Source organism: Amblyomma maculatum, chromosome 1, assembly GCF_055883805.1.
Source record: "Amblyomma maculatum isolate TAMU_Amacu chromosome 1, ASM5588380v1, whole genome shotgun sequence".
In the NCBI taxonomy this organism is placed as follows: Eukaryota; Metazoa; Arthropoda; class Arachnida; order Ixodida; family Ixodidae; genus Amblyomma; species Amblyomma maculatum.
In genome coordinates, this window is record NC_139344.1 from 143,907,070 (window position 1) to 143,931,543 (window position 24,474).

Sequence of the window (24,474 nt, forward strand, 5' to 3'; positions counted from 1 at the left end):
CACGCAGGCAAGCGAAATCCTCACGTTTCGAACAGTGGAGTTTGCTGATGAGCGTCGAAGCCCCTAGGCCTAACATTGCAAAGCAACCGCGCACCAGGCTAGCCAGACACCATGTGGTCTGCGCAAAGGAAATCGTGCAACGGCACGTCGAAAAATCCGGAGGAGGTACTGGTGAACATAGCCAGCATGGCCAGACCAAATCGGTGTGCCTGCTAGATTCGGCTAGTTGTGGTTCAAAGCGGTAATGGCTGGAAGTCGATTTTCTTTGCAGAATGGGAAATAGCCAGAATTGCGTCATTTGTAGCTTTTTCTGGTTTTTCGTCGCGTCAAAAAGTCTGAAAAATTGGAAGGCGAGAGGGATTCAAGTGTCCGAAATTTCAGATGCCCTTATACGCCCCGCGCATCGTGGAGGTTGCGCTGCCTCGTGGCGCGTCACAAAACGCAGGCGGGGCTTCCCGGCGGCCTTTCTCCTTGAGTTTCTATGCAGTCGAAGGTTTTGATGCACAAAAATTGCGATAGTTCGGTTTATATGCTTCAACTGGAACTTGGGTCATGTCTAGAAACAACTGTTGTGTGGTAGGGTGCTCTAACATATAAAAGCTCCCTGGGAACGCGTTTCTTCAAGTTTCCTGGCTGACCTTACGAGCAAGAGCGATGACTACAGTGGATTGTTTCTGGGCGGAGAAAAAAGATCTCGTGTCTCGTTGCTTTTGTAATGATTTGCTGCATCGCTTTTATGGTACTGCTATGAAATGTTAATTTCCCATTATGTGTACCCTGTCAAGCAGCATCAGTTTGTTTTAAGTGCATTTTTTTCTTTAGTTTTATGCGAAAGACACTTGCACACTTTTTGCCACAACAGAGACCGCATTATATGCACAGCAATTTATTTTTTTCCAAAGTGAATGCAGCACGGTACGGATCATGTCTCACGTGTGGCGTTGTGAGCTCTTTATGCATCGTTTGTGAGCTCTTTATGCATGTTCCTGTGTGTTTTAACTGCTGACTAGCTGGGAAGCGTTGCTACTGTATGCACGCTACTCGATCGAGATTTGGCACAGCTCCCGCAATTCATTGCCTCGCTGCGGAGTGTCATTTGCTGCATGTATTTGCAAAATGGCGTGCTGCAGATTTTTTAATTTTTGAAGATATTTTGGTCTCTAGCTGTGAAGCCGGCACATTCGTGCACGTTTAACAGCGTTGTGATTGTTTGATTATGACATAGAACAGGTCATGATCGCCTGGATTCGCCTAACACATCTTGTCGATTTCTGTTGACGCATATTTGCTTTCTTGTGAATTTTGTGAAGTTGATAACCCCTGGGGACCTACCAAAAATGGAAGAATCTGCAGCCAGCAGTTTGTGAATAGCGAAAATGCTTGAGGGTAATTCCAATAATTTTCAGTGGCAACATGAATCGCAGCGTGGATCGCACCACCTTTCACGCATGAAATTCAATAGTTTAAGAACTCTTTTTGCACATCTGTGTTTATATAGACGATGTGCGAGCCGTGAAGCATTGCTATTGTGTTTTTATGGATTTTTATTTTTTTTTTTTATGGATTGCTATGCCATCCATAAAAAAAAAACAAAACAACAAAACAAAACGTTTGAAACACAAATTTTAGCATGAAAGTTGAAGAGGTCAAACGATCACTGAATGCCTTACAGCTTTCTTTTTGTTTCATACCAAGCGCGACTTACGATATATACAAGGTACGCGCGTAGGCATCGAAAAAAATGGGGGTAAATATGTAACATTGGGCGATAGTACATTAAAACAACTTAAGAAGGTACCTCTGAGCAGCCGGGGTTGCCGCACTCGCTTCTGAAGCTTACACTCAAAAACAGTAATAGGTAATGCCACAATCGTCATGTGCGATTTTCATCTGCCGTTGTGGCTGTCCAGTTATGCAGAGCTCTCCTCTACAGTATATCTAATGGAGCTCGAGAGAGGACAACATGCGGGAAGGTAGTTGTGCCAAAAACTAGCGCTACTCAAAATAGTTGGGGTTTGAGCTACAACTGATGCACTCTCGCTATTTTACGACGCGTTAGAATCGGGTCAAATTCAATAAAGATGGCACAAATTATTCCCGATTAGTCGCGTGCCACCAAAACGCCTGTTCCGCTCACCTCTCAACAACTGCTTGATCGGGCGCGCGAAACAGCACTATGTTGCACTCCAGCAAAACTAACTGAACTATTTAGTTTTTCTCCAGGCACAATGCAAGCGTGGGCATTTACCGTATTTACTCGCATAATGATTGCACTCGCGTAATGATCGGTCAAAATTCCATTTTTAAATTCCCCGCGTAATGATCGCACCCCGAACATGGAGCCGCCTGGTGGTTGATCTGCAGTCATCCCGCAGCGAATGCATTCCGACGAGTTCCCAACCTAGTCTAGTAACGTTGGAGTTCCCATGATTCCATGCTTTGCGGCATTTGCCATTTTGCAATTCGGCAGCGTCGTAGCGTGCTTTGTGTTTTTGTGCGAGTTTACGCCATTTCACCATGGGGCGGTATGCCAGTTACACCGCCGCGTTCAAGCTCAAGGCTGTCGACTATGCACTGGAGCATGGCAACCGCGCTGCTGGTAGGCATTTCGGCGTGGACGAAATGAGGATACGCTATTGGAAGAAGCAGCGCGAGAAGCTGATGGCTACGAACAAGACACGGCGGGCTTTCCGTGGACCCAAAACGGGCAAGTTCCCTCGTGTTGAGGAGGCGGTCCTAGATACGCACCGTCCCTTGCATGCTTACAGCTTACGCAGGGAACTAACGCCAGTGCCACATACACGAACAAATTATGGTCGGGCCACTCTTGACTACCGCATACCATCACTTTATAATGAACTTAAAGCCCACATTGACTTTACTGCCCCGCTTAACACATTTAGACACGAATTAACAAATTTTATGATGAGGCAATGAATAAATACTCCGATGTTCATATTCATTTCTGATATCTGATGTGTGTATAATTCTTTTGATTTTGACCTCATGTACATATCCATTTTTTGACTGTGTTGTGAAATCCTCTGCGAGATGCTGCCTGTAGGCCCCCAGGGCCCAGTCAAGCTGTCTGTGACAGCTTTTTTCCTGGGGGCCCCCAACTTGTAGGTTGGAAATAAAGTGGATTTGGATTTGGATTTGGAATACGTGAGGGACCTGCGCAAGGATGGTTGTGCAGTGTCATTAGAAATGATACAGACGCAGGCGCGCACAACTGCCAGGAAGCTGGGAATCGCCGCAAAGGATTTCCGCGCTAGCTCCGGTTGGACGACTCGCTCTATGCGACGGAATGGACTTTCCCTGAGGCGGCGGACGTCGTTGTGCCAGCGGCTCCCAGCCGCGTATGAAAGCAAAGTGATAGACTTCCATCACTTCGTCACTAGGCTTCGCGAAAAATGCGGTTACCTCATGTCGCAAATTGGAAACGCCGATCAAACTCCACTGACGTTCGACATGCCCCGGAATACAACTGTGAACGAGAAGGGTGCTCGGAGCGTCCTCGTGAAGACGTCTGGCGCAGAAAAACAGCGATGCACAGTCATGCTTGCTGTGACGGCTGACGGGCGGAAGCTGCCACCATACGTGATCTTCAAACGGAAGACTATTCCGAAGGGAAACTTTCCCCGTGGCATCCATTACGTGCACAGATGAAAGGGTGGATGACTGCAGACCTGATGGTCGACTGGATCAAGACTGTTTGGGGAAGAAGACCAGGAGCATTTCTGCTTCCCTCGCTTCTGGTTTTGGACAGTTTTAGGGGTCACCTTGTGGACAGCGTGCGTGCCAAGCTGAAAGAGCTGCGCACGGACATTGCAGTCATTCCTGGCGGCCTGACTTCGCTGCTGCAGCCTCTCGACGTGTCTTTGAACAAACCGTTCAAGGACAACGTTCGACGACTTTATGCCGAGTGGATGGCGATGGGCCAGCATGATTTGACGCCGAGCGGAAAGATTAGAATGCCATCCGTGGAGATGCTGTGCTCGTGGATCACAGAAGCGTGGAGCAGTATCCCCGACGAGGTAGTGGCTAAGAGTTTTAAGAAGACAGGCATATCTAACGCTTTGGATGGAACGGAAGATGACTTCCTGTGGGATTGTGAAGATGCTCCCAGCGACGACACTGCCGTTTCCGATGAGTCGTGCAGCAGTGAAAGCGAGGATGGCGAGGATTCAGACTTTGATTAGAGTACTGACGAAAAAAAATAAATGGGCATTGTGCACTCCATGTGATGCTTAATGTGCGTGTTTATTGTGAAGGTAAGCCTTACTCAGCTTTTATTTTTGGTTGTAATCTAGATATATGTTCTAAGACGTCTGACCTGCAACTTGTTTGCGTTTTCGGTGCTCAAAAATTTTTTGTAGAAAATTTGCCCCGCGTAATGATCGCACCCCGAAATTTGCGTCAGTATTTCAAAAAAAAAAGTGCGATCATTTGCGAGTAAATACGGTATTTTAAAACTGAAAAAGAGGGATGGTACTCACGATAGTCTTCACGGCGTAGCCGGTCTTGGTGACTCTTGTTTGCTGCAAGCATTTCGCGTGGACGCGGGTCGGGTTGTCCCATTTTGAAGAAGAACAGCTCAACTTGTACAAGGACGGAAGGAAGATACACACGGACAGGCACTGGTCCGTGTGTGTCTTCCTTCTGTCTTTGTCCAAGTCGCATTGTTCTTCAAAATGGCATACTAATCCGCCCAAGCATCAGTTCTAATGGGTTGTCCCGCTTCGGGCAAAAGTCCGACTGCGACTTTGGACAGAAGTCCACTTTAGAGCAATTCAATTCATTTTCGGACGCTGTTGTCATGGAAATAATCGTCATGCACCCGTACAAACGGCAGATCACATGTGTGAACTTCTGTCACGCTTGCTGCAGCAGTGAGTCAGCCAGGGACTGTGCCCCGCCTGTGCTTCCCTCAGCCGCCAGTAGGTGGCTTTCAGTGGCGCACCTATTAAAGCCCCTCTGTCTGGAAAGTAGCGACACTCTCCTCCTTTTGGCTGCTTTCCTCCTCAATTCTTTTCTGATTTCACTCTCCCACCGGCAGGAACGCTGCGCACGGCACGCTGAACCTGCCTGCGCTCGAGGGGCGCCGCGGAAGGGTCAGTAGTATCGAATGGCAGAGGCTTGTTGGGCTACCTTTTAAAGCGGTCGTTTAAATCTGCTTTGCACAGGTACGTGCCCCCCTGCTACGTTAGAACGAATGGTGGACTCCTTACTCCGCGGCTTCAAATGGACGACTTGTCTATGTTACTTGGATGACGTGATTGTCTTCTCGCCCTCGTTCGAAAGCCATCTTCGTCGCCTTTCTTCCATCTTGGCACTTTTCTGCCATGCCGGACTTCAACTGAACTCAAAGAAGTGCAGTTTTGGTCGCCGTGAACTTAAAGTGCTTGGCCATTTGGTGAATGCCACCGGCGTGCAACCCGATCGTGACAAAGTTCGCGCTGTCAGTGCTTTTCCATCTCCCCGTTCACCCCGTGATGTCCCCAGCTTTATAGGACTGTGGTCTTATTTTTGCCGGTTCGTCTCAAACTTTGCCGCTGTTGCTCGTCCTCTCACCAATCTGCTGAAGAAATGCGTTCCTTTCTCATGGGGACCAGAGCAGGCTAACGCATTCTCCACCCTCATCGCTGTTCTCACCAATCCTCCTGTGTTGGCCCATTTCAACCCGTCTGCCCCGACGGAACTTCGCACCGACGCCAGTGACCACGGGATTGGTGCCATGCTTGCACAGCGACAACGTGGCCAACACTGCGTGATTGCCTACGCCAGTCGTCTCCTGTCATCAGCAGAACAGAACTATTCTATTACGGAATGGGAGTGCCTGGCTCTCGTTTGGGTCGTTGGAAAATTCAGACCCTACTTGTTTGGCCGACCCTTCACTGTAATTACCGATCACCACGCCTTATGTTGACTCTCTTCCCTCAAGGATCCTGCTGGCCACCTCGGCCGCTATACAAATCCGGTCGGCTCCACCAGGATGCAGACTGTCCCGTTATCTCGTCGATCCCCCTTCCTCTACTGACCATGAGTCAGACCCCTGTGTCTTCTCTATATCGGACTTTTCCCACATAGCCAACGAATAGCGCTTGGACCCAACCCTCAGTTCTCTTATCGACCGCCTCCGCACACACAGCCGTGACTCTTCCCTCGCCCTGTTCTTCCTTCATGGGAATACGCTATACCGCCGCAACATGCTACCTGATGGCGCTGAGCACTTGCTGGTCGTTCCCCAACACCTACGCTTTGCCGTTCTCGAACAAATGCACGACGCCCCTACAGCTGGTCATCTTGGCCTCTCACGCACATACTACCGCATGTGCCGGCGTTTCTTCTGGCCTGGACTCTACCGCTCTGTCCAACGTTATGTAGCCGCTTGCGACCTCTGTCAACGCCGGAAGAAACCCCCTGTGCTACCACCTGGACACCTGCAGCCGATTGCTATCCCGACAGCCATTTTCTCGTGTTGGCCTTGACCTCCTAGGGCCCTTCCCCGAGTCCTTGTCAGGAAACAAATGGATCGCTGTGGCCACCGATTATGCCACGCGGTACGTGATCACTCGCGCCATTCCAACCAGCTGCACCACAGACGTTGCTGACTTCCTTTTGCACGACGTCATACTTCACCATGGTGCTCCCCGTCAACTACTTACTGACCGTGGCCGCTATTTCCTTTCCCGAGTTGTTGAGGAAATACTTCGTTCTTGCTCCGTTCGGCACAAGTTCACCACTGCTTATCACCCTCAGACGAACTGCCTTACGGAGCGTATTAACCGCACACTCACCGGCATGCTTGCAATGTACGTATCTGACAGTCATCGCGACTGGGATATTAGTCTGCCATTTGTCACCTTTGCATATAACTCTTCGCGTCATGACACTGCTTTGTACTCTCCATTCTATCTTCTCTTTGGAAGAGACCCCTTACTGCCCTTCGACACTTTGCTTCCCACCGCTAGCCCCGTCACAACCTATGCCCGCGACACCATCGCCCAAGCCGACGCTACTCGCCAGATTGCTCGTCACAATCTCACCATCTCTCAAGAAGTTTAAAAACGCCGCTACGACGCTCACCACCGCGATATGCACTATCCTCCTGGATCTGTGGTGTTGCTCTGGCTTCCGTGCCATTGTGTGGGGTTGTGTAAAAAACTTCTGCCCCACTACACAGGTCCTTACCGTGTACTACGCCCAGTGACCGACGTGACCTAGGAGATTGCACCGCTCCACCCAAAGTCACTGACTGCTACACCCACTTCCGAAATCGTACATGTCGCCCTCCTCAAGCCCTCAAGCCATATTACTCCCCCTCCACACCGCATGCCTAATACGCATTGGGACATTGCCTTTTGCCGAGGGGGGTAGTGTTACCAGGAAATGCGGGACCAAAGTGATGTGCTCACTGACAAAGACGACGACCGAGGAACGCGGGCACGACGAAGCGTTGAGAAAGAGGACAACGCTGACAGGGTGAATACTGCATGGCTACTGAAGTTTTAGCGTCGAGTTCAGCCCATCGCAGTGCCGTTACGTTAAGTACATCCCCGTAACAATATAAGCAATTTTGAAAATGTTATGTTTGGTTTTAGTGGCACATATTGCTCGCAACAACAAAGAAGGAAGGAGAAGACACGCTCAAAACGGGAAGAAATGTTTGCACTCAGCATCGCGCTCGGGTACTCTGAAGCATGAAGAACGGGAAATAAATTGAGCAGGCAATTGTGGTGTCATCTGTGTTGGGTGACAGATAGATGACACTGAATGAGGGCCAATCGCCTCTTCAGAAATCTTCTGAATCTTTGCGCTTGAGCGGCAAACCGGCAAATTCTGACATCGATTGCTTCTGGCTAGCCTATAAGCAAAAAGCGTCGATTGTTATACGCTTTCATTTGCAAATCGCACCTGTAAGAAAAAGATGAAGCAATGTTCCTACGGCTGCTAATCAGAGGCAGTGTAGGTGCAAAAAGTGGCTTTTATTTCTTCGCAAAAACAATTGATCGGCAAAGTGACTCAGGCAAAATAGCGTCTTATTTTATTGGCACAATGCTGGTTTGCTTTAAAGGTCGTAAGATGTGGCGCATACAAAATACATAGTTCCAAATACAGAAGAAATGTAGCGATAAACACTTGCACATTGGAACACAATTCCAATCTCATAAATATCATACGGTTAAATGCGTCAATTAGAAGCAAGTGCGAAAAGAGAAAAGTATCTCTGTCCTTTAAATTTGACAAATGCACAGCGAGTCATGCATAAATATCATGAGACACAGTACCTCGCACAAAACAGTCCTTTTTGTTGGGACGAAGTCTTTCCTTCCTATGTTGTGCAGCCATTTTTTTGTGCGCATCTCGTTGCGTTTCCCTTGTAGAATGGAAAACAGAGTCAATCCTTTTTCTGTTCTACTTGAACACTGAAACGCGCAGCAGCAAGGCATCGTTCGCACGAAACTGTACGTGCGCAAGCCACAGGAACGGCACGACGAGGCAGTTAATGGCGGCAGCGAGAAAATAAAAAAACAAGCAAAACAAGATTTTTTGGCACTGGTGACGTATGATGACGTGTTGACCACATGAGGGGACCCGGCAGCCAACGACAAACCAGGAAAACCGCCTTCACTCTCTCTTTGGAGAGGGGAGCATAGAGGAGAGAGAAGAAAAGTGCCAGGCGAGGGAAATGGCGGCAAAGATCTTACAATTTCGCTACTTTCCAAGATAGAGGGGCTTTAGCTCCTACAGGTGGTGCGCGGGGCGTATACATTGATTCTGTGGGGCTTGTGGCGGTGGCGCAAAGACATTCGAAATATCAAGCATGTTCGAAAGTTTGGGTGTCCAAAAATTCGGTTGACTGTAGTTCGAATTATTCATGACAGAACTGACTCTGTTTGAATGAATGTTTTTTTTTATATATACAGTAAAACCTCGTTACAAGAGACACTCAAGGGATCCGAAAAATGTCTCTTGTAACCAAAAATTCTAAAAGCACTGTGTTAATCAGTTTACTGCACATCAGCATATAAATGCATTTACACGCATTAACAAGAAATTGTTAAGGAAAGCTTAAAGAAGTTACTCATAAAAGTATGTATTTTTGTGAGTGCAGAGTGTATTCCTTCCCATATTCTGGAGGTAAAGCACTACACTTTACAAGCTTTACTATTGCTCTAATACCTTTGAAGCACTCTTACTTGCTTGTCATCCTCAGATGCTGACACTTTTCCTCTAAAATGTCCTAGTAGTCATCCCCTATGGCACATGTGCCATTTACTTTCGCCAGAATTGCACATTCTGTAAGCTCTTTGGGAGCACACAAGATTCACATCTGCAAATACGAATTCCTCAAAAGATTCTGGTACCCCAGTAGTCTCTTGGATGCTTGCCCAAGCTTCATCTTTAAGGAAGCTTGCCACAGTATCCATATATGGGCCCTCTTACATCATGTCACCACATTTAAAGCCTGCTTGTCTGAAATGGTTTTTCACAGCTTCACTTCTCAGGCCATTCCAGACAACTGAAATCACCTGAACAGCAAACTTCGCATCAATTAGTACTATTGTACAGTCTTGCTGCCTGTCGAGCAACAGACGTTCTACCAACCTTGTTTTGTACAGCAACGTGACTGAGGGCATAATGCCTTTGTCTATTGATAGAAGGTAGGGTGTAGAGTTTGGAGTGAAAAAGTAACTGGTGGCTTTGAGCACGAGAACTTTGGTGCTGCAAAAAGCATTGTCCGCAAAGAGAAAGACATCAGGATTCTGAGCTTTCATCTTGTGATTAAATTTTAAACAGCGAGGAGTTAAAAATGCTGGATGTCATTCATCCATTTTGATTTGCTTCGTAGGTGACAGTAATGCGATGCCAGTGGCTGAAACAACGGGGTCGTTTTGACTTTCCAATCATGGGGAAGCACTCCTTCTCTTTCCTGATATATACAACAAAAAGGATGCTGATATGGAGCAGAATTTAGCTAAGGGAATCTGAAGTGCATCATGTACAAGTTGGCACACTTCACCTGCATTGCATGAGCACGCCTGGGTTGTGTCTCTTCTAAATAGTGAAGAATTTACTCCAGGGACCTGCAAAAGTTGTCCTTAGTAACCGAGTGTCTCTTGTAACCATGTCTCTTGTATGCAATGTTGTTAACATGGCAGACATAGGAAAGCCAACCAAACCATTTTCAAATGTCTCTTATAACCGAGTGTCTCTAGTAACGAGATTTAACAGACTTCTCTGGAGCTTGGCTGGACTAGCGCAGTTTGATTCATTGAGGTTCTAATTAACAAGCTTTCGCAGGACAGACTCACCGGCATTGTGTAGAGGAGGCTCTAAGGGAATAAAATGGGTTTTATGTACTGTAAATGCAAACACAGTAGCCATGCAACCATCCTATTCACTGGTCACAGGGCAAAGAACAGCTTTTCGCACACATTGCAGAGCACCACGCGTTCTCTTGGCAAGGGAGAGAAGGTGCTCTTTCTGAGGTCCAGGGAAGCACTGTCCACACACAGGGCAAGGGCACAAAGGCAGGTGCATGTCGTGCAGGTGAAGCAAAGCAATTTAGCGCATAGCGTTATGTACCCAAAATGCAGCCCCATTGGTAACATTGGTGTGATTGGGCCTAGCCACATGCGCACAGAGAAAAGGGTGTGCAAGAATGCTTAGCATGCTTTGATGCTGGGTACAAGTAAAAGGTCGTAAGAAATGAATGGATGTCTGAACAATACAGTTATAGCGACTTCTAATATGGAAAGTTGTGGTGTAAAAAACAAAAGCAAAAACCCCTTTCTAACCTTGTGTTGTAGGGATGTCTAATATGTCAGTGTAAATTGTGCTTTATGACTATAATTTATGAGTGTTTAGGTGCTAACTGCTCTAGTGTTTCTGTTTAAAGAAGAAAAGCATTCTTTTCATTGTTTTAGTCTGGTGAGTGGATCCTAGTCAGTCTCTGGTTGGTCAGACGATCGGGCCTTATTGTTGCCCATTAACTTGCATGGTGTTATTGCATTTACACAGTGGTATAATCAGATCATAGGCTTTTTACTGTGCTAATTGTCTAGATGGGTCCTGGAGATTGGCCAACCAACACAAGAATAGTGATCATTTACCACTTTTAATTAAGGGGCATCCATAGCAGTAAGGCTGAAATTTTATGATTTCCCACCTGAAAGCAAGGCACTTTTTTCTGAAGGGGTGTAGTGGTTTCGGCGTGAGAGAGCATGCTACTTGCATATGCAGTCACTCTTCCTGTGCCACAATAGTGTTGGGCGACAATGGTGATGATTGCGGATATGCCCTTTGTAACCGGTAGACTGCATTTCGTACCATGCAGTTAAGACAAAAAAGACCGAAAAAAATCTTAACTTTCTATTACTGTGCCATCGGGGATGACTGTGCACATTGTCAGAAAATTTTGAAAGGCGCCATATCGCTGCACAGCGCCACCAGTGCGAGGTGGTGTTTCAGTTTTAACGTGTCCTTTATTCCACTTGTTTGTGCCCTGGAAGACATACCTTTTGTTTGCATCTTCGCATGCATGGACGACATCACTTCATGTCGCCACCCAAATATGTGAATACAACAGGTACAGCACGCACTAGATGTCTTAACATTGCGCCTCCCTCCTCTTGGTCTGATTCTTTCACCTGTTAAGTTGTCTCTCATTTGTTTTGATATCAAAGCTGGTTTACAGAAAACTGTCCCTTCCCTTTTACTTCACAATATGGTAGCTGACTGATTTTTCAGAGTCCGGTAATTTAGATGCCCAATATTTTGGACTTTATTTGCTTACCATCACGTACCATAGGAACATGTTGGCACTCTTAGTGCCAACATGCAAACATGTTTCTGCTCTCTCCAAAACATCATTGCGCCTGAAGCAGCCACACATCAAAGCTGCTGGCACAGTGAGACCTGGAAGCGATGCTTCTCATGGCCTACCACTAGGCTTCATGCAGCTGGATTGTACCTATGGGTGCTTTAAAGAGAACAACCACCTGCCCACGTGTTTGCAGTAAGAGTGCACAACCCTGTACATATTCACATTTGATATTTTAGACTCTATGGAGTACAAAAGTTCATTTTTTGGACCAATATAGGTGCCAGAAATACTTTTGAGATCATTTTTGAGCGAAAGCTTGTTTTTTCAGTGTGATGTAGGCACGGGCAGTGATCGCTGTCACAGCCAACTGGTTCTTCAGGGCTGCAGCAAGTGCCTTTTTTAACTTAAACGGAGTAATTCAGATGGACTAGCTTGGCTATTTCTTCATCGTCGCCATTTGAGATTGGGCAGTAACAGTGCGCTCTTCGTTGTTAGCAAGGTGGCCTACATACAAACGACACCCAATTGCATTGAAAAAAGGGACAGGTGTAGCGCCTGCCGCAGCTTTCATGACGGCGCCACCCACGAGGCAGGGAGGGGTGTACATACATATCAAGCTTGGTTTCTTCCCGCGATTTCCATCTCTGTCTTTGCGGCCATAAATCGTTAGCCTTGAAAGCAGAATGTTATTGCATTGCACTATCTCATGAGGTGAAGCAGTGTGAACATGACGAAAGCATGGTGCTGGCTGAAATGTTCTAATTAGAGAGTTACGGTATAGGGCGATCAGCTTTCGGTGGGGCGCCGCTGTGCATGCGCAGATCGCCTTGAAGGGGTCGCATGCTTTCTGGCGGTGCACAGTGCACACACCTGCTGCGTGAGGGCAAATGATTGCATGTGCTCTGGTGCTTGATCATATTGGATCACACTAGCATGTGAGCAAGAGCGGCATGCAGATGGAAGTTGCAGTTGTGGATCGTGCTATGCTATTTTTCTTTTCTCTGTTATCAGCTTATATGCGAAATACGGCAAGCAGTGAAGTTCACGATTTTTAAAGCCAATTTTTCACAGAGAAGCGATTATTTTAGAAACTTTGTTTAGGTCACGGATTTTTCTGACTTTGATTATTGCACCATTTCCTCGATCATTCTGAGTCCTAAAAATTAGTCTGCAACTGTAGATAATTCTCTCATGGTTGAGAGCCATTCATAAAATCGGCTCGCACTGTGCTTGGTCTCATCTGTCGTATAGTCATTCGTTCAGGGGGAGCTCCCGAATACACAGCACGCCAGCTCATTCGTTCAATCCATCAGCTGTGGCTAGTATACCAGGCGCAATTGCATCGCCCCTTCCCCATACAGCGGGACTCCCTTGAGGCTAATAATCACGAGGCTATGTGCACCATCATTTCTCTCCTCCATCTTAATACACTCAGCTTATTATGCTCACTGAACTCATTGACCAGCATGAGACAAACAGAGCATGTCAACAATTCCTTCAGCTACACTGTTTAACAGCTCTCCCTCCCTGGTCATATTGTCAGTTTACTGAAAGTTGTCTTACTCTCATTTCACCGGTATTAACCTCGCACCTGCCTCAAGGGTTCATACTTTGCACTGATGCATCGTACACAGCAAAGCGAGGAGTTACCAGTGTATACAGTGTGTCTCATCCTCACTTTAACTATCATGTGACATAGTACACCACAGATACATGCACCTCTCTCGCATTGGGGCTTCAAGCTATCTATCTACGATGCTTTTGCCTGTCTTCTGCCATCCCCATCTTTAATGCAGTTCACTTATACAAAGACTTCTTTGTAGCCCTTAAACAACTTACGACTGTTTGCCGCACATTTCAGATTACACAATCTATTCATCAACTTTGCTCAGAATATCCCTGTCCTGTATGCGCACATTGAATTTGTGGCCGTGCCCATAACCCTCATAATAACAAATATGCACGTGTATACTACGACACGCCTTGACTCAACAAGCGATCTACTGCTTTTTTGCACTTCCACCAGATTCGTTCCTGTCCCATATATCTGAAACACTAGTCCTGTGCCAGCAAACACATGCTGCGCTAATTACTCTGTGCTCGCGCCCTCTCCCCTTATAGCTTTATACGGAAGGAGAATGTAACCATGCACCGAATTTCATCAGGTGTGGCTTCGATTCCACGGGGCCATCATCAGCAGTATGACAAACGGCTATCGACATTTAACAACTGCCCCACTGTAGTGCTTCACTTGACACATGTGACATGCGGCATTTGCTGTAGACATACCAAGCAAGGGCTTCTGTGCGCAAATGTTTCCTAAGGGAGGCAGGTCTTGTAATTGTGAAGACAGCTACAAGAAGTGGTCACTGGACATTCGCTACATAGACACTGTTCTGGTTGCACAATGAAGCCCATCTAATTGCTTCTGACTTTTCTCTACATCCTCATCCCCTTTTTAAAGCTATACGTTATGGCACATGGCTTCAATAAAAACAAGGTATGGTTTGTGCAAGAAGGTGTCATTTTGTTATTTGGGACACTAAATTGTAAATTGAGAACAAACTGCTATACAGTCGAAACCCGCAATAACGAAATCGCCGGGGACAGCAAAAAAATTCGCTTTCGCGAGAATTTCGTTGCCGCGAAAATGAGACAGAAAAGATAGAAAACAGCCCGCAAAAAGAAAATTTATTGCCAAAAGTCAGTCAGCTTAGTTTGCCGAGCCTTGCCTTGCAGCAACTTCATGGTTCTATTCTCACACTGCAAGAAGTGATCCATTGCCACGTCGTCGTCGTGTGCGCCTAAGAACAACCGGATCGTGTCAAAGGCGTCCAACACATTCCTCGGGTTCGGGTTTACCGTCTCTCCATGTTGTGGACCTTGGTCCTCGGTGTCGTCAGTTTCGCACACGCTGCTGATGATAGCCTCATCGGTCATTTCTTCATGGACAACTACGTCGTCATCAGCGCGAACGAAATTATCGACACTGAGGCCATCTGGAACAACATAGGTGTTGACAGCACAAAGTGCACCCCATGCGTTGGCCAGCGATTGTGGCACTGCAAGGTTCAGTCAGTCAGTTTAGGCGTTCAGTCATGTCCGACCCTTCGTGACCCTATGGACCATGTCACGCCACGCTTTCCGGTCTCTCGCTATCTTCTTAACATCACATAGCTTCATCTGCAATGCCTCGAGAATGCCATCTAACCATCGCGTTCGCTGCCTACCCCTTCTCCGGCGACCCTCAACCTTTCCCAACATCAAATCTTTCTCCAGCGACTCCTCTCTTCTCATCAGATGACCAAAGTAGCTGAGCTTTAACTTTAGAATTTGACCCTCCAATGAACAGTCAGGGTTTATGGTCGACAATATAGACTGATTTGATCTTCTGGCAGTCCAAGGAACTCTTAAGAGTCTTCGCCAGCACCACAATTCAAACGCGTCAATTCTTCGGCGGTCAGCCTTTTTCACAGTTCAACTCTCGCATCCATACATCACAACTGGAAAGACCATAGCACGGGTTATACGGATCTTGGTTGGCAGACTAATGTCTCTGCAAGGTTGCCAGGCGCCAATGCTCTCGCTGTAGCCACGCAAGCGCGCTATTGCAGTTTGCTCAATTTGAGTGCTTTTTTGACGCTGTTATTCATAATATTGGAGACAGTATGCGGACCGACGCTGCAGCAAATTTCGTTATCGTGGGATTGCGGTACAAAAATGTTTCGTTACCGAGAGATACGAAATACATTGGCCCCTATGGGCATTTGCCGGGATCTCGGAAATATTTTGTTGCGGCAAGAATTTCGTATTCTCGAGATTTCGCTATCGCGGGTTTCGACTGTAGTAGTTTGGGTTCTGTTAACTCAGTTCAGGGTTGTTTTGTTTTTTGCACTGTGAATGGCCTTTTCCAGGTGTAAAATAGCAGAATGATATGTAGGGAACAGGTCAGCTATGCTTTTAGGTACAAGAGGTCCACGGTTTAAGGGGGGACACGGCTCTTTGGCACCGAAAATCGGCCTGAAAATCGGATTTTCAATTTTTTCATTTTCGTATTCCTCGCACCATTCCGCATCTGCACGCAAATTTTCATCCTTATACCCCGCTTATTTATGAAGTTATAGCGATTAAAAAATGCAGTACCACACCCACTGCCCTTTAAATTGTGGACAAACGACACCCAATTTCGATCGCCCGGCGCATGAGAACTACGCGCTCCACCGCGGCGATTTTGGTCTCGTTCGAAAGCGCGCGCTTTCGGCTTATTTTTTCTTTCGGAAAGCAACCCTGTGCGCTCCGCCTTCCCCATAAAAAACAAGCAAAAAGATAGCATGCAGCGCGCGCTACTATTGGCCGGTTAAGGCACGTGATCAAAATGGCGTCGTTTGGTTGGTTCCAGCAAGCTAGCCCTGAAATGCGGACTCCCAGTGACGCCATTTTGTCTTTCTGCCGACCACGCTAGTGCAACGCGAGAGTCATGCCAGGCGCAAAGAAGTACCGCTCTTTGCACAAGTTCGGGCGAAAGCAACCAAAGAAACGCGTTAAGAATGCGACTTCGTTGCATACTGTGCAAGAAGCAAGTGCCAGTGCTGCGGGATTGTGTGACGATCACGTTGCGGGCGGCGACGCTTCTCCGATTCCGCTGGACAACGGCGCCGTTCTTCGTGCCGACTGCAGTCGTGTACGTATTGATACCGCGCCTGTCACTAACAGTGACATAACTCAAGTGAGTGCCCGTGAGCAGGCTACGCTTGATAGACTGGTATCGACGCCGGCGACGGCACGAAAGACCGCGCTGTTCGCCGATGCAAGTGGTGCGTCCGCAGAGTCAGATGCGGACGGAACAGCCTCCTATGCGGTAATTGACCTCAGCATTGTGAATATCCTTCTGGATGCCGTGCGGTGCAAAACGTGTCGTGGATGCGTGCGTTTAATTACCAGCGACCGGAGCTATGGCCTCGCCGTAAAACTGATCGTGCTGTGCGACAACTGCGGTGAGATTGCGGCCGAGTGGAACTCGCGGAGGGTTGACGGCGAGAAAAGGTGCAATCCTTTTGAGCTGAATATTCTGGCTAGTCGAGCAATGCTGTCAACCGGTAACGGCCAGACAGCAATGAACGATATCTTTTCGGCGATGGGGTTGTCGCGGCGCGGGATGCACAACAAGACGTTTCAACGGCATCTGAAGAACACACTGCAACCCGCTGCTACCCGAGCCGCCACGACCGCTATGGCACAAGCCGCGCAGGCAGTGGCGAAGGTCTACGATGACTTGTGTTTTGGGCATAGGGGGAACATTGCCGTGTGCTACGACGGCACATGGATGACGCGCGGACACTCATCACATATAGGCGTCGGTGCCGTGGTGGAACTCTTCACTGGTTACGTGCTTGATTATGTGGTGTTGTCAAACTTTTGTCTGGGCTGCGAAATTGGTCCCAAGCCAAACACTGACGGCTACGAACTTTGGAAATCACGCCACCAGTGCCAAAAAAACACCAACTCCAAGGCTGGTCAAATGGAAGTAGAGGCTGGCAAAATTCTGTTTGAAAGATCTCTGCAGCGCCACAACATGCGCTACACAACCATGCTATGCGATGGGGACAGTCGCACGTTCTGTGCTCTTAAAGATGCTGCAATCTATGGCTACATTGAAATAGTCAAAGAGGACTGCATAAATCACGTGCACAAGCGTATGGGAGCAGCTTTGCGCAACCTCTTGCAGAGACACAAGGGTGCAGGGAAGCAAAGTCTTGGCGGCAGAGGAAGGCTGACAGCTGATCTAGTTGACAAGCTGGCAATATATTATGGCCGAGCGCTTCGATCAAATGTAGGTGATGTGGATGCCATGCAGCGAGCTGTGATGGCGACATATTACCACATCACATCTACTGATGACTGCCCCAAACACAGTTTGTGTCCTACCGGTGAGAAGTCATGGTGCCGCCACAACGCTGCAAAGGCAAAAGAGGAGCCTGCACCAAAGCACAATTACAGTCTGCCAAGAGATGTGGCTGATGCTCTTTTGCCTGTTTATAGTCGTTTATCAGAGAAGAGCCTGCTGCAGAGGTGCATTCGGGGGAAGACCCAGAACTCGAACGAAAGCTTCCACTCGGTCATCTGGACCTTGATCCACAAAGAGCGGCACTCATCACTGTTTGCTGTGGAAGCAGCCACAGCAGAAGCTGTGCTGCGCTTCAATGCCGGCTGCAAGCATACAGCAGCAGCAATTCTGCAAGAATGCAGTACAAATGTGACAGCAACTGGGTCCAGGAGAGCTGAAGAAAAGGACTTGCACCGTAGCGTACGTTCTGCAAAGAAGCGGGCGGCTTCGCTTGGCGTTGCTAAAACAGAAAAAAGAAAACACCGCGACAGCATGCACCCCGACTATGCTCCTGGTGCATTTTAATAGCATGAGGTCTTTGGGGTTGCCCTTCCTGATTAAATGCCGTGAGGCTTGAGTGCTTCCGACAATCCCCCAATTTTGGTAGTGTTGCATTTTTTAAAGATCAATATCTCTGGTCCTGTTCTTGCTATTGCTTTAAAAAATTTTTTTCTAGAAAGGGAATCCTGCGAGTCTCATGAAACCAAGGTAAATGCAGTGACGACAAAAGAAAATTTGCTGAGAAGGTTATGTTGTCTTCGGTACCCAAATGGAATTTTCCTTTCAAGCGTTTCCTATTGCGTAACTTTGGCTCAAATTGGCATAGGCCATTAATTTTCGCTTCAGATCACTTTCCACCTGTTTCTGATCTTGTTGACATATCAATCATTGACATAATTTACACCTACATGCTGTGAAGTGTTTTTCCTCGTTTTCTCAAAACTGCAATTTTGAGGGTGCTGCAATTTTGGAGGAGAGATATCTCTTAGTCTATTTGTGCTATAGCTCTCATTCTTGTCTTGTTAGAAAGAGAAAACCTTCGACAGTGCCGTAGGACAAAAATATGTACAGTTATTATGCGGCAACATTTACAGAATTAATTATCAATCTTAGGTGCCAACCTGGGCTTTTATTCATAAAAGTTTGACTTATTGTAACTTTGGTTCAAATTCTTCTACCACGTTAATTCATGACTAGCGGCACTCTATGATCCTTCTAGATCACCCTGGCAGGGCTATTCTCCTCATGCCATAAAGTGTTTAGTAATTAACTCACCTCCAAACGAAGAACATGAATTAGGGATTATTTTGAAAGCTATTTCATCTACAAGAAAACTAATCAGATATTTGAAATCAGCATGCAAAAGTACATTAATGGTGCGAGTTTCAGTCAGATCCACCCATAAATAAGGAAAAAAGTTTTAAGAAGGGTGTCCCCCCTTAAAATTTGGTGCTGCAGAAGCCCTTTAATGTACTGGAATTTCTTTTGATGATATAAAGCTCATTGACAAGGCTTCACTCTTCACTAATGCAGGAGAAAGCCTGAGTAGTCTGAATTATGGTGATCTCTAAAGATGCTTCAATGATATGGCCGGATGTCCTAATCTTAGAATATTATGTATGTTTTGAAGAGGCTAACACATTCTCAAATTTTGCGGCATGTATTATATGCAGGAGATCTCCCAATCAAGTATTTCTTATTGGAAAAAGGATGAGCTCAGAACGGAACTGAGAAACCTCAAGAAGAAGCTTGATGACCTTGATCGAAATAACAAGGCTCAGGCCCAACAAATGGTAAGCAGTGTATTGCTTGTTGTATGTACTTCCAGATTAGTTTGCTTTTGTTCATATGCATTTTTTTTTTTTTCATTAATGTTTATGTATATGGTCTTGTACATGTCCGTAGCGGGTTTCACAATTACATACGCGCTGCAGAATGCTTCTCCCACCTAAACCGCTGAATCCTTGCAGCTGAAAATTCACACAGAAATGCCATTCGTTCGTAAGTATTTTCTGTACCAAATTTCTTAGGAGTACTTATCTGATTCTCTCAAAAGAAGTCGAATGTTCGCATCATCTGTGGCAGCAGGAAAGTTAAAGAAGCGATGACACTGGTGGCACCATCTCATTCTTTTACAACAACACGGCTACAGAGATTCGGCGAAGGAAGGTAGGCGGGTGGAGTGGCTTTGTGGAAAGTTTGAACAGTATCAGCTGGTTTTGACTAACAATCAGCATTTGGTCAATACTAAATTTGACGAGTTTTGTTCGTGCATCGCAATAATCTTTTTTTGAGCTGGCAACGCAACGAGGTACAGTCAAACCTCGATATAACGAACACGCATATTACGAATTATTGAATATATCGAACTCTTCCGAAATTATTTTGTCAAACGCATGTATTTTTAACTTCCCATAGCGAACGGGGTTCGGCATAAAACGGATATTACGAACTTCGCGACGCCAAGCACTACCTCACTTTAATAGCAGGAGGCAGGCTTCGTTGCACTACATGTGTGTTGTGCGGCGCAGCAAACGTTCAGGACTACCTCGCAGGCGCTGACAGCGCCACAGATGCCACGACGGCATTGGGAGTTGACAGCCAAAGAAATCTATAGCCTCCGAGATTACCCCTGGTGATCTCGGAGGCGATAAGAAATCGAGTTCGCATCTCACAATCGCTGACAGCGCCGCTTCAGCAGCGGCGGCAGCAGCGCGATCGAAGGTTGCTTTTGCTTTTTTGGTTTTTGCATCTTTCGCGTTTTTAGTGTTAGCAGATAGCAGCGGCGTCGCGGCGTCGAGTGGTGCGCGGGTGTGCGTAGTGCTGTGATGGCGGTGAACGTGAAAAAAAGAGCAGTACTGACGTTAAAGACCAAGCTGAAGATAAAATCAGGGCCTTCAAGGCAGTTTACAAGAGGAGACTGATTGACACTCTTCTCGTGAAGCTTCTTATGAAGCAGGACTTGAAGATCCACTTGCTGAGAGCATTGAAGTGGCATCGGACAGCGTGAAAGGCGAAACGATTGCCAACTACTTTCGGCACGCAGGTTTTGTTCTAGCAGAGGCCCGTGCATCAAGTGACGATGGGGACGATCCCGACGAAGCAGAAGCAGAGCTCCGCGAGCTCGATGAGCCTGGAACGATTCTTCACGTTTTGTTGGTGACATGCCCGCAACAATGACTGTAGAGGACTTTGTAGGCGGCGACGACATTGCGGCGACCAAGGCTGTACTGACGGACGCCGAAATCGCTGTGGAAGTTTCTGAGCATCCCGCAGACGAAGCTCAGGCTGACCCTGCAGACGATGAAAACATTCCGATTTTACAAGAAGCGCTTGCTGCATTGGATTTACTGCGCCGCCACTGCAGTGCTATTGAGAGCAGTGGGTTTGCCCTTGTTGAGTGTTTGCAAACTGTGGAACAGGGCGTGATACGGAACGCGATCAACACAAAAAAGCAGGCCGCGATAACTCAGTTCTTTGCGCGTGAATAAATGGACGTGACCCATGTAGGCACCCTCAGAGTTGCTGTGCCTTCTCTAATTGAATTTCACTGCTCTTGTGTGTATTTTCTACGAAATTTTATATTACGAATTATAGATAGAGTGAACTATTTTCCGATTTTTTAGCTGTTCGTTATAACGAGGTTTCACTGTAGCACCACCAGTGCCATCACTGAGGAAGTGACTTGTTGTGCTTTGCCGCTACCACAGACTATGCGAACTTCTTACTTTTTCTGATCGAATCGGGCGCTTGCCCAAAACGAATTCGGTATAAGAATACTGACTACCAAATGCCATTTCTACACAAAATTTGAGCTGCAAGCATTCAGCGGTTTAGCTGGAAGAAGCAATCTACGGCGCGCACGTAATGGTGCAACGCGCCGTATGCGGCAGACAATTGATAAGAAGGTCAATTTACAGCCTGCACATGAGAAATAGGAGTATAATTTTACTGTTCTTCCTAAGCATGCAGACACCATATTGAACATGAGAAATTATTGTTGCGTGCATCACAAGTGCGCATTGATGTCATCAAGAGAGGGTTTAGCTGAAGCCTGCATCATGGAGCAGAATGGAAGAGCCAGTGTTTTGTTGTTAGTCTGGTGTCCAAACCTGTGGTCTCTGTTAGAGAAGGTATGTTATTAAATTTTTGATGTAGTCAGCAAGCATGTTTAGGTATTTGTACTTTCAACTTCAGCAAATATTTTGTAGTTCTCTCATGGGTTTGGTTTGGTTTGTAGGGTTTAACGTCCCAAAGCAACTCAGGCTATGAGAGATATCATGAATTCCAGCAGTGTTAGCTTGAGCTGGAATGTTTCAAGAATCGAGGCTCAAAATATAAGCAACAGTATAATAATGAAATTTTTTAAGCTGAAGTCGAGAAGTAAGCGCTGTACTGCGGACTCATGTATCCTAAGTTGCCATGAAGTATTTCTTGGTCATTTTATTTTTGTCTTTCTTTTTGCACTCCTAATGCAATCTCTGCTTTTACAGGCAATTGAGACTGTGAAGAAACTTCTTGAGGACAAGAAAGATTGTGATTACATTGTCCATACTCTTGAGGTTGGCGAAAATGCTAAGGTGAGTGAATCATGATATGGTATTTTTCTTGCTTTGGTGTTCACTTAGTGTGACTTCACTTCTTTTCATATTTGCACAGGCACTTGATGCTGCATTGAAGCAAGTGAGGACATTAACGCCCAATACAGCTGCTATGTTCTTCAGTCAGGACAGTGAAAAGGGCAAGATCATTTGCCTGAGCTCAGTACCGAAGGTGAAGTGTGCCTTTATATGCTTTTGTAACCATGTAATATTTGTGACTGTTGTATATGGCTACACATATGCAGCTTGAAGTGTGCCTGTATATGTACGTGTGCATCTTGATTTGCTTTTGATAGGCAGTAGACAGCATGTCCAGCTGTCATCTAATTAGGTGAAATTTATTGACATTTTACCATGACATTTTTAACCAATATTTGTATTTGTATGGCCGAATATCCTGTTTTAGTATTTAAAAAAAGCACACGAAATGGGTTTCATGCTTGGCTTCAAAGGTACCATATAAACCGAACTATAGGTGGAGATTTATTCTTGAAGAAAGCAAGCTAAAGTCACCCCTAATCTTATATAGCGGTCTTTAGCAGAATTTGAGGCACAGTCTGGCAACAAGTGGCGTGCCCGCTTGTGAACGGACAGCCAAAACCACATCGACATTGTGCAGTTGCTGGCATTTTTTTTTCCTTCCCAAATGCACTTACCTTCGCGTGTGCTCTTTCGTTCGACCTATGGGAGTATGAAATGCCTCTTCAGCAATGAATAACGGCATGTGGAGGCAGTTTACAGTGGCTTTGCTGAAACGGTTATGTTCGCCGAAGCGAACAGCAACATCGCCGCTGTTGGCAACGGTTCGGCGTGTGGTTCGGCGTGCGGTGCCGTGGACAAAATCAGCTGTTCACATGCAGCCTTTCAAGAAATGCTACGTAAGCAACACACTTGATGGAACTAGATGACACACTCTGGGAGGGGACGAGCAGCAAAGAGGCATCTTCCGACGATGCTGCTGAGATCGTTTGGAAGTTTGGAGTGAGATAGTGGATCCCAGTGAGGGGATAAAGCCGATGTAAATACATGCGCTTCTTCACTTTTTTTTTTCTTGTCTTTCTTTTTTTCACTTCAAGGTAAGAGGGTTGACCTATATTCTCACTCGACCAATAATATGATTTATATGGTACTGCAGTCGAACCTCAATATAATGAAGTCCTACTTGCAGCCGAAAATTTTTATTAAATCGCGAACTTCATTACTTTGAAGTTCTCATAATTTAGCTGTCCAAATAAAGTAACAGGTTTGTGGAACACTGCTAGTAGGTGGGAATGTGTAAGATACCAGTTTAGGAAGTAAGCAAGAAACTCTAGCAATAATAGCGCTAACAAGGGCACTGGACGTTCTTTGTCAGGAGCAATAATGAGTGATAGCAAACTGACACGAACACATAATTTTTCTTCTTGTGCGCGTAGCAAAGAGCACAGCTCCTAGTATTCAAAATCCGCTACCAGATGTCGCCACTCGTATTATTATCGTCATCCAGCGTTTGCAAATGGGGGCTAAAGTCTAAGCAGTTGATGTAGGGACTTTTAGAATTTTAGGAAGGACTTTAGGACATTTAACGGGGAAGCTGTCAGATGTTCGCATCGCCCATGACGGCATGGCTGCCTTGGGCATGGCAGTCTTTTGCTCAGGCCTCTTGTGTGATTATTTCCGGTTAGCGCTTTCCCGTTCCAGCTGGCCAGTGTTGATGTGGCGTGACACGTTCTGACTCATTAAACTTCTGCACTGCAGGGTTTTGTATGCACACGACCTATGACGCAGTGGTACATGCCTATAATCATCATTAGTTTCCTGACTGCCGGCAAAATTGGCACGTATAATAATATTTATAATAATAATAATACCGTATTTACTCGGATAGTTTCCGCCCTCGCGTAATTTGCGCACCCGTAACTTATTACTCGGATTTATAAAAAAGAACTTTTAACCGCATATTTTGCGCACCTCATTACGCGAAAATGCCGGCATGCACGCGGGAACTCACAAGCAGACCACATCGGTGCGGCGCACATCCAAGGCCAAGCTGAAGCAAGCCAAGCCAAAGCAATCCCAGCCGAAGCGAAGCCTCAGCGCAGTAGTGTTCGTTGTATGGTCTGACGCGTTCATCTCTTTGTTGTTGGTGGCTCGGCTTTCTGCGTAGTGGTTTGACG

The 24,474-nt window shown here is 46.4% G+C and overlaps 1 protein-coding gene across 1 annotated transcript in view; it reads left to right on the plus strand.

The window, feature by feature from the left end:
• Nucleotides 1-24,474, plus strand: part of LOC146204218 (alanine--tRNA ligase, cytoplasmic-like) — a 101,678-nt gene that overhangs the window by 61,157 nt on the left and 16,047 nt on the right. Inside the window, 3 exon segments of the mRNA XM_084589161.1 lie at nt 19,391-19,510; nt 22,211-22,297; nt 22,377-22,490. Of these exon segments, the coding sequence (XP_084445287.1) occupies nt 19,391-19,510; nt 22,211-22,297; nt 22,377-22,490 (321 nt within the window).